At 57.2% G+C, this 11,182-nt stretch overlaps 1 protein-coding gene across 1 annotated transcript in view; it reads left to right on the top strand.

The window, feature by feature from the left end:
• The first annotated feature begins 321 nt into the window (after window positions 1-321).
• The window catches only part of LOC137364725 (lysophospholipase D GDPD1-like), a 28,165-nt gene continuing 17,304 nt past the window's right edge, over window positions 322-11,182 (top strand). Inside the window, exons 1-3 of the mRNA XM_068027755.1 lie at window positions 322-584; window positions 4,378-4,420; window positions 8,825-8,960. Coding sequence (XP_067883856.1) covers window positions 446-584; window positions 4,378-4,420; window positions 8,825-8,960 — 318 coding nt within the window. The 5' untranslated portion in view covers window positions 322-445. The remainder of the gene's footprint in view (window positions 585-4,377; window positions 4,421-8,824; window positions 8,961-11,182) is intronic.

The following is an 11,182-nucleotide window of genomic DNA, read 5'->3' as shown; positions in this document are numbered from 1 at the left end:
AATGGGGACGGTCACTCCGTGTCCTGGTGAATAATGGGGACGGTCACTCCCTGTCCCTGTGAATAATGGGGACGGTCACTCCGTGTCCTGGTGAATAATGGGGACGGTCACTCCGTGTCCCTGTGTATAATGGGGACGGTCACTCCCTGTCCCTGTGAATAATGGGGACGGTCACTCTGTGAATAATGGGGATTGCTGTTAGTTATCTCACGACAAGGATTGAGCTCTGTGATCAAGTTGTTCACACATACCCTTCCACTTCACTGCGCCTGCTTGACTCTCCCTCAGGCTGATCAAAGTCTACCAACCAGTTTGACCAGGAGTTAGCTGGTGACTGCACCCATTGCTGCTGGGGCCAGTTTCTGCCTGTCTCCTTCGCTCTCAGCATTGATTTTCTCCCTGCTAGGCAGGACCTCGCGACACAAGCATTGCTGAGGGGCAGAGCATGGATCAGTTGTGCCTCCCGCTGCTCTCTATCACTGCTGGTTATATTCTCACCTCCTTCTACCTGCTCAGGAACCCCGGGGTGATTCACAGGAAGAAACGGTTGGCTTTCCAATGCAGACACATTTCCCACCGTGGAGGTAAGGGCAGTGGGGGAAGGGTAGGAGGCAGGGCGGTGGGGGGGGGGGCAGAGTGGGGGAGGGGGGCTGTTACAACACTTTTGTCTCCCCTCCCCCGGGGTTACTGCTCCCACAGGCTCGGACCCTCCCCCTTCAGCTCATCCCAAAACTCCTGCTGATCCCCCCTCCCCCGTGTCCGAACTCGCACCGGGTCCCGTTCACCCGTCACCCCCTCTGCTCGCTGACCTCCACCGGCTCCCGGTCCGGTAACACCTCGATTTTAAAATTCTCATCCTCGTTTTCAAATCACTCCATGGCCCTTCACTCCCTCCTCCCTATCACTGTAACCTCCTCCAGTCCCTACAACACTCCCTATCTCTGTAACCTCCTCCAGTCCCCTACAACCCTCCCTATCTCTGTAACCTCCTCCAGTCCCTACAACCCTCCCTATCTCTGTAACCTCCTCCAGTCCCTACAACCCTCCCTATCTCTGTAACCTCCACCAGTCCCCTACAACCCTCCCTATATCTGTAACCTCCACCAGTCCCCTACAACCCTCCGTATCTCTGTAACCTCCACCAGTCCCCTACAACCCTCCCTATCTCTGTAACCTCCTCCAGCACCTACAACCCTCCGTATCTCTGTAACCTCCTCCAGTCCCCTATTACCCTCCCTATCTCTGTAACCTCCTCCAGGCCCTACAACCCTCCCTATCTCTGTAACCTCCTCCAGGCCCTACAACCCTCCCTATCTCTGTAACCTCCTCCAGCCCCTACAACCCTCCCTATCTCTGCAACCTCCTCCAGTCCCCTACAATCCTCCCTATCTCTGTAACCTCCTCCAGTCCCCACACCCCTCCCTATCTCTGTAACCTCCTCCAACCCCTACAACCCTCCCTATCCTTCTAACCTCCTCCAGCCCTTACAACCCTCCCTGTCTCTGTAACTTCCTCCAGCCCCTACAAACATCCCTATCTCTGTAACCTCCTCCAGCCCCTACAACCCTCCCTATCTCTGTAACCTCCTCCAGCCCCTACAACCCTCCCTAACTCTGTAACCTCCTCCAGCCCCTACAACCCTCCCTATCTCTGCAACCTCCTCCAGTCCCCTACAATCCTCCCTATCTCTGTAACCTCCTCCAGTCCCCACACCCCTCCCTATCTCTGTAACCTCCTCCAGCCCCTACAACCCTCCCTATCCTTCTAACCTCCTCCAGCCCTTACAACCCTCCCTGTCTCTGTAACTTCCTCCAGCCCCTACAAACATCCCTATCTCTGTAACCTCCTCCAGCCCCTACAACCCTCCCTATCACTGTTACCTCCTCCAGCCCCTACAACCCTCCCTGTCTCTGTAACTTCTTCCAGCCCCTACAACCCTCCCTATCTCTATAACCTCCTCCAGCCCCTACAACCCTCCCTATCTCTGTAACCTCCTCCAGTCCCTACAACCCTCCCTATCTCTGTAACCTCCTCCAGCCCCTACAACCGTCCCTATCTCTGTAACCTCCTCCAGTCCCCTACAGCCCTCCCTATCTCTGTCACCTCCTCCAGCCCCTACAACCCTCCCTAGCTCTGTAACCTCCTCCAGTCCCTACAACCCTCCCTCGCTCTGTAACCTCCTCCAGTCCCTACAACCCTCCCTATCTCTGTAACCTCCTCCAGCCCCTACAACCCTCCCTAGCTCTGTAACCTCCTCCAGTCCCTACACCCCTCCCTAACTCTGTAACCTCCTCCAGTCCTTACAACCCTCCCTATACCTGAAACCTCCTCCAGCCCCCAACAACCCTCCCTATCTCTGTAACCTCCTCCAGTCCCTTGAACCCTCCCTATCTCTGTAACCTCCTCCAGCTCCTACAACCCTCCCTATCCCTGTAACATCCTCCAGCCGCTACAACCCTCCCTATCCTTGTAACCTCCTCCAGCCCCTACACCCCTCCCTGTCTCTGTAACCTCCTCCAGCCCCTACAACCCTCCCTATCTCTGCAACCTCCTCCAGTCCCTACAACCCTCCCTATCTCTGTAACCTCCTCCAGCCCCTACAACCCTCCGCATCTCTGTAATCACCTCCAGTCTCTACAACCCTCCCTATCTCTGTCACCTCCTCCAGCCCCTACAACCCTCCCTATCTCTGTCACCTCCTCCAATCCCTACATACCTCTCTATCTCTGTAACCTCCTCCAGCCCCTACAACCGTCCCTATCTCCTTAATCTCCTCCAGTCCCTCCAACCCTCCCCAGCTCTGTCACCTCCTCCAGCCCCTACAACCGTTCCTATCTCTGTAACCTCCTCCAATCCCTCCAACCTTCCCTATCTCTGTAACCTGCTTCAGCCCCCTACAACCCTCCCTCAGGTCAGAGGCCAGGAATCCTGAGGCGAGTAACTCACCTCCTGACTCCCCAAAGCCTGTCCACCATCTACAAGGGACAAGTCAGGAGTGTGATGGAATACTCTCCACTGACTGGATGGGTGCAGCTCCAACAACACTCAGGAAGCGCGACACCATCCAGGACAAAGCAGCCCGCTTGATTGGCACCCCATCCACAAACATTCCCTCCCTCCACCACCGACGCACAGTGACAGCAGTGTGTACCATCTACAAGATGCTCTGCAGCAATGCACCAAGGCTCCTTCGACGGCACCTTCCAAACCCGCGACCTCTACCAACTAGAAGGACAAGGGAAGGCAGACGCGGGGTAACACCACCACCTGCAAGTTCCCCTCCAAGTCACACACCATCCTGACTTGGAACTATATCGGCCGTTCCTTCACTGTCGCTGGGTCAAAATCCGGGAACTCCCTTCTTCACCGCACTCTGGGTGTACCTACCCCACACGGACTGCAGCGGTTCAAGAAGGCAGCTCACCACCACCTTCTCAAGGGCAATTAGGGATGGGCAATAAATGCTGGCCTGGCCAGTGACGCCCACATCCCAGGAACGAATAAATAAAAATTTTTTTTAAAATCCCTGCCTTTTGAGCATCCCCCAAATTCCATCGCTCCATCATTGGAAAGGGACACGCTGAAGGGTGGACACTTTGGGGTCATGGTGAGGGGGTCGGGGGTCAGAGGTCAGGTCGCTGTGTGGTCAGGTTGGGGCCACTCTGCAATTAGGGTGGGGTCATGGTGAGAGGGGTGACTGGGGGTCAGGTTGGGGTCAAGGGAGGTTATGGTGAGAGAGGTCACTGTGGGGTCAGAGTGGGTTCAGGGGGATAACAGTGAGAGGGGTCACTACGTGGTCAGAATGGGGATCAGGTTGGGGGTAAAAGGGGTTCACAGTGGAGGGGGGGTCTCTCTGGGGGTCAGGGTGGGGTCAGGTTGGCATCAAGGGGGGGTCACTGGGGTCAGGGTGGGATCACACTGGGGGTCAGGGTGGGGTCACACTGGGGTCAGGGTGGGGGTCACACTGGGGGTCAGGGTGGGGTCACACTGGGGGGTCAGGTCACACTGGGGGTCAGGGTGGGGTCACACTGGGGTGGGTCAGGTCACACTGGGGGTCAGGGTGGGGTCAGATTGGCATCAAGGGGGGGGGGGTCACTGTGGGAGCCAAAGTGGGGTCACTGGGGTCAGGGTAGGGTCATTCTGGGGTCAGGGTGGGATCACACTGGGGGTCAGGGTGGGGTCACACTGGGGTCAGGGTGGCGTCACACTGGGGGTCAGGGTGGGGTCACACTGGGGGTCAGGTCACACTGGGGTTCATAGTGGGGTCACTCGGGTCAGGGTGGGGTCACACTGGGGGGGTCAGGTCACACTGGGGGTCAGGGTGGGGTCACACTGAGGGTCAGGGTGATTTCTCACTGCCTGTTTTTCCTCCCACAGGAGCTGGTGAGAGAATTGAAAATACGATGGAGGCTTTCCAGCAGTGAGTTCACACCCCCCGTCACCCCTCGTCCCCTCACCCTCAACCCCTCATTCCCTCACCCTCAACCTCAAACCCTCGTTACCTCACCCTCAACCCCTTGTTCCCTCACCCCCACGACCCATCACCCTCACTACCCTCTCCTGCCGTCGACTCACCCCCATCACTCCACTCTCAACACTCACACCCTCAGCCCGAAACTCCACACCCTTCCCCACTCATTAACTATCCCCTCCACTGACTATCTAACAACACCTAGGATTGGTCCCCGGACTCTCTCTCTATCTAACAACACCTAGGATTGGTCCCCGGACTCTCTCTCTATCTAACAACACCTAGGATTGGTCCCCGGACTCTCTCTCTATCTAACAACACCTAGGATTGGTCCCAGGACTCTCTCTCTATCCAATAACCCCTAGGATTGGTCCCCGGACTCTCTCTCTATCCAATAACCCCTAGGATTGGTCCCCGGACTCTCTCTCTATCCAGTAACCCCTAGGATTGGTCCCCAGACTCTCTCTCTATCTAACAACACCTAGGATTGGTCCCAGGACTCTCTCTCTATCCAATAACCCCTAGGATTGGTCCCCGGACTCTCTCTCTATCCAATAACCCCTAGGATTGGTACCCGGACTCTCTCTCTATCCAATAACCCCTAGGATTGGTCCCCGGACCCTCAATCTATCTAATAACACCTTGGATTGGTCCCCGGACTCTGTCTCCATCTATCAACACCTCGGACTGGTCCCGGGACTCTCTCTCTATCTAACAACACCTCAGATTGGTCCCCGGACTCTCTCTCTATCTAATAACACCTAGGATTGGTCCCTGACTCTCTCTCTATCCAATAACCCCTAGGATTGGTCTCCGGACTCTATCTCTATCCATCAACCCCTGGGATTGGTCCCCGGAATCTCTCTCTATCCAATAACCGCTGGGATTGGTCCCCGGACTCTCTCTCTATCCAATAACCCCTGGGATTGGTCCCCGGACTCTCTCTCTATCCAATAACCCCTGGGATTTGTCCCCGGACTCTCTCTCTATCCAATAACCCCTAGGATTGGTCTCCGGACCCTCTCTCTATCCAATAACCCCTGGGATTGGTCCCCGGATTTTCTCTCTCTATCCAATAACCGCTGGGATTGGTCCCCGGACTCTCTCTCTATCCAATAACCCCTGGGATTGGTCCCCGGACTCTCTCTCTATCCAATAACCCCTAGGATTGGTCCCCGGACTCTCTCTCTCTATCCAATAACCCCTAGGATTGGTCCCCGGACCCTCTCGCTATCTAATAACACCTATGATTGGTCCCCGGACTCTCTCTCCATCTAATAACCCCTAGAATTGGTGCCCGGACTCTCTCTATCTAATAATCCCCGGGATTGGTCCCCGGCCCCTCTTTCTATCTAACAACACCTAGGATTGGTCCCCGGACTCTCTCTCTGTCCAATAACCCCTGGGATTGGTCCCTGGACTCTCTCTCTATCTAATAACTCCTAGGATTGGACCCTGGAGACTCTCACTATCTAATAACCCGTGGGATTGGTCCCCAGATTCTCTCTCTATCCAATAACCCCTGGGATTGCTCCCCGGACTCTCTCTCTATCTAATAACCCTTAGGATTGGTCCCTGACTCTCTCTCTATCCAATAACCCCTAGGATTGGTCTCCGGACTCTATCTCTATCCAATAACCCTTGGGATTGGTCCCCGGACTCTCTCTCTATCCAATAACCCCTAGGATTGGTCTCCGGACTCTCTCTCTATCCAATAACCCTTGGGATTGGTCCCCGGACTCTCTCTCTATCCAATAACCCCTAGGATTGGTCTCCGGATTCTCTCTCTATCCAATAACCCCTAGGATTGGTCTCCGGACTCTCTCTCTATCCAATAACCCTTGGGATTGGTCTCCGGACTCTATCTCTATCCAATAACCCTTGGGATTGGTCCCCGGACTCTCTCTCTATCCAATAACCCCTAGGATTGGTCTCCGGACTCTCTCTCTATCCAATAACCCTTGGGATTGGTCCCCGGACTCTCTCTCTATCCAATAACCCTTAGGATTGGTCCCCGGACTCTCTCTCTATCCAATAACCCCTAGGATTGGTCCCCGGACTCTCTCTCTATCCAATAACCCCTAGGATTGGTCCCCGGACTCTCTCTCTCTATCCAATAACCCCTAGGATTGGTCCCCGGACTCTCTCTCTATCCAATAATCCCTAGGATTGGTCCCCGGACTCTCTCTCTATCCAATAACCCCTAGGATTGGTCCCCGGACCCTCTCTCTATCTAATAACCCCTAGGATTGGTCCCCAGACTCTCTCTCTATCGAATAACCCCTCGGATTGGTCCCCGGACCCTCTCTCTATCTAACAACACCTCGGATTGGTCCGCGGACTCTCTCTCTATCTATAAACATCTCGGACTGGTCCCCGGACTCTCTCTCTATCTAACAACACCTCGGATTGGTCACCGGACTCCCTCTCTATCTAATAACCCCTAAGATTGGTCACCGGACTCTCTCTCGATCCAACAACCCCTGGGATTGGTCCCCGGACGCTCTCTCTATCCAATAACCCCTAGGATTTGTCCCCGGACTCTCTCTGTATCTAATAACCCCCGGGATTGGACCCCGGACTCTCTCTGTATCTAATAACCCCTAGGATTGGACCCCAGACTCTCTCTCTATCTAATAATGCCCGGGATTGGTCCCCAGACTCTCTCTCTATCTAATAACCCCCAGGATTGGTCCCCGGACTCTCTCTCTATCTAATAACCACCAGGGTTGGTCCCCGGACTTTCTCTATCTAATAACCCCTAGGATTGGTCCCCGGACTTTCTCTATCTAATAATGCCCGGGATTGGTCTCCGGACTCTATCTCTATCCAATAACCCTTAGGATTGGTCCCCGGACTCTCTCTCTATCCAATAACCCCTAGGATTGGTCCCCGGACTCTCTCTCTATCCAATAATCCCTAGGATTGGTCCCCGGACTCTCTCTCTATCCAATAACCCCTAGGTTTGGTCCCCGGACTCTCTCTCTATCCAATAACCCCTAGGATTGGTCCCCAGACTCTCTCTATCCAATAACCCCTAGGATTGGTCCCCGGACTGTCTCTCTATCCAATAACCCCTCGGATTGGTCCCCGGACCCTCTCTCTATCTAACAACACCTCGGATTGGTCCGCGGACACTCTCTCTATCTATAAACACCTCGGACTGGTCCCCGGACTCTCTCTCTATCTAACAACACCTCGGATTGGTCACCGGACTCTCTCTCTATCTAATAACCCCTAAGATTGGTCACCGGACTCTCTCTCGATCCAACAACCGCTGGGATTGGTCCCCAGATGCTCTCTCTATCCAATAACCCCTAGGATTTGTCCCCGGACCCTCTCTGTATCTAATAACCCCCGGGATTGGCCCCTTGACTCTCTCTGTATCTAATAACCCCTAGGATTGGACCCTGGACTCTCTCTCTATCTAATAATGCCCGGGATTGGTCCCCGGACTCTCTCTCTATCTAATAACTCCCAGGATTGGTCCCCGGACTCTCTCTCTATCTAATAACCACCAGGGTTGGTCCCCGGACTCTCTCTGTATCTAATAACCCCTAGGATTGGTCCCCGGACTTTCTCTATCTAATAATGCCTGGGATTGGTCCCTGGACTCTCTCTCTATCTAATAACCCCCAGGATTGGTCCCTGGACTCTCTTTCTATCTAATAACCCCCAGGATTGGTCCCCGGACTCTCTCTCTATCTAATAACCCCCAGGATTGGTCCCTGGACTTTCTCTATCTAATAACCCCTCGGATTGGCCCCCAGACTCTCTCTCTATCTAATAACCCTCAGGATTGGTCCACGGACTTTCTCTATCTAATAACCCTTAGGATTGTTCCCCGGACTCTCTCTCTATCTAATAACCCCTGGGATTGGTCCCCAGACTCTCTCTCTATCTAATAACCCCTGGGATTGGTCCCCAGACTCTCTCTCTATCTAATAACCCCTAGGATTGGTCCCCGGACTCTCTCTCTATCTAATAACCCCTAGGATTGGTCCCTGGACTTTCTCTATCTAATAACCCCTGGGATTGGTCCCCAGACTCTCTCTCTATCTAATAACCCCTGGGATTGGTCCCCAGACTCTCTCTCTATCTAATAACCCCTGGGATTGGTCCCCAGACTCTCTCTCTATCTAATAACCCCTGGGATTGGTCCCCAGACTCTCTCTCTATCTAATAACCCCTAGGATTGGTCCCCAGACTCTCTCTCTATCTAATAACCCCTGGGATTGGTCCCCAGACTCTCTCTCTATCTAATAACCCCTGGGATTGGTCCCCAGACTCTCTCTCTATCTAATAACCCCTAGGATTGGTCCCTGGCGGTGAATTTGATTTCTTGATTTACAGTGCCTTGGCATGTCACACGGAAATGTTGGAGCTCGATTGTCACATGACGAGAGACGGTCAGGTGGTTGTGTCACATGATCAGAATCTGCTGCGCCAGACGGGAACGGATGTCAATATCGCTGATCGGGATTACGCAGTAAGTGTGCGGGGTCATACCCTGGGTGGGTCAGTGCCCGTGGGGGACGCATACCCGGGGTGGGTCAGTGCCCGTGGGGGACGCATACCCGGGGTGGGTCAGTGTCCGTGGGGGACCCATACCCGGGGTGGGTCAGTGCCCGTGGGGGACCCATACCCGGGGAGAGTCAGTGCCCGTGGGGGACCTGTACCCGGGGTGGGTCAGTGTACGTGGGGGACCCGTACCCAGGGTGGGTCAGTGCCCGTGGGATACCCATACCCAGGGAGAGTCAGTGCCCGTGGGGGACCTGTACCCGGGGTGGGTCAGTGTACGTGGGGGACCCGTACCCAGGGTGGGTCAGTGCCCGTGGGATACCCGTACCCAGGGAGAGTCAGTGCCCGTGGGGGACCCATACCCGGGGTGGGTCAGTGACCGTGGGGGACCCGTACCCAGGGTGGGTCAGTGCCCGTGGGATACCCATACCCAGGGAGAGTCAGTGCCCGTGGGGGACCTGTACCCGGGGTGGGTCAGTGCCCGTGGGATACCCGTACCCAGGGAGAGTCAGTGACCGTGGGGGACCTGTACCCGGGGTGGGTCAGTGTACGTGGGGGACCCGTACCCAGGGTGGGTCAGTGCCCGTGGGATACCCATACCCAGGGAGAGTCAGTGCCCGTGGGGGACCTGTACCCGGGGTGGGTCAGTGTACGTGGGGGACCCGTACCCAGGGTGGGTCAGTGCCCGTGGGATACCCATACCCAGGGAGAGTCAGTGCCCGTGGGGGACCTGTACCCGGGGTGGGTCAGTGTACGTGGGGGACCCGTACCCAGGGTGGGTCAGTGCCCGTGGGATACCCGTACCCAGGGAGAGTCAGTGCCCGTGGGGGACCCATACCCGGGGTGGGTCAGTGACCGTGGGGGACCCGTACCCAGGGTGGGTCAGTGCCCGTGGGATACCCATACCCAGGGAGAGTCAGTGCCCGTGGGGGACCTGTACCCGGGGTGGGTCAGTGTACGTGGGGGACCCGTACCCAGGGTGGGTCAGTGCCCGTGGGATACCCGTACCCAGGGAGAGTCAGTGGCCGTGGGATACGCGTACCCTGGGAGAGTCAGTGCCCGTGGGGGACCCGTACCCGGGGTGGGTCAGTGCTCGTGGGGGACCCGTACCCGGGGTGGGTCAGTGCCCGTGGGGGACCCGTACCCAGGGAGAGTCAGTGCCCGTGGGGGACCCGTACCCGGGGAGAGTCGGTGACCGTGGGATACCCGTACCCAGGGAGAGTCAGTGGCCGTGGGGGACCCGTACCCGGGGAGAGTCAGTGAACGTCGGATACCCGTACCCAGGGAGAGTCAGTGGCCGTGGGGGACCCGTACCCGGGGTGCGTCAGTGCCCGTGAGGGACCCGTACCCCGGGTGGGTCGGTGCCCGTGGGGGACCCGTACACGGGGTGGGTCAGTGAACGTCGGATACCCGTACCCAGGGAGAGTCAGTGGCCGTGGGGGACCCGTACCCGGGGTGCGTCAGTGCCCGTGAGGGACCCGTACCCCGGGTGGGTCGGTGCCCGTGGGGGACCCGTACCCGGGGTGCGTCAGTGCCCGTGGGGGACCCGTACCCGGGGTGGGTCAGTGAACGTCGGATACCCGTACCCAGGGAGAGTCAGTGGCCGTGGGGGACCCGTACCCGGGGTGCGTCAGTGCCCGTGGGGGACCTGTACCCCGGGTGGGTCGGTGCCCGTGGGATACCCGTACCCAGGGAGAGTCAGTGGCCGTGGGATACGCGTACCCTGGGAGAGTCAGTGCCCGTGGGGGACCCGTACCCCGGGTGGGTCAGTGCCCGTGGGGGACCCGTACCCCGGGTGGGTCAGTGCCCGTGGGGGACCCATACCCGGGGTGGGTCAGTGCTCGTGGGGGACCCGTACCCCGGGTGGGTCAGTGCCCGTGGGGGACCCGTACCCCGGGTGGGTCAGTGCCCGTGGGGGACCCGTACCCGGGGTGGGTCAGTGCTCGTGGGATACCCGTACCCGGGGTGGGTCAGTGAACGTCGGATACCCGTACCCGGGGAGAGTCAGTGCCCGTGGGGGACCCGTACCCGGGGTGGGTCAGTGACCGTGGGATACCCGTACCCAGGGAGAGTCAGTGGCCGTGGGATACGCGTACCCTGGGAGAGTCTGTGCCCGTGGGGGACCCGTACCCGGGGAGAGTCAGTGCCCGTGGGGGACCCGTACCCCGGGTGGGTCGGTGCCTGTGGGGG

Source organism: Heterodontus francisci, unplaced genomic scaffold (assembly GCF_036365525.1).
Source record: "Heterodontus francisci isolate sHetFra1 unplaced genomic scaffold, sHetFra1.hap1 HAP1_SCAFFOLD_836, whole genome shotgun sequence".
NCBI classification, from domain to species: domain Eukaryota; kingdom Metazoa; phylum Chordata; class Chondrichthyes; order Heterodontiformes; family Heterodontidae; genus Heterodontus; species Heterodontus francisci.
This window is presented reverse-complemented; position numbering and strand designations above follow the sequence as displayed.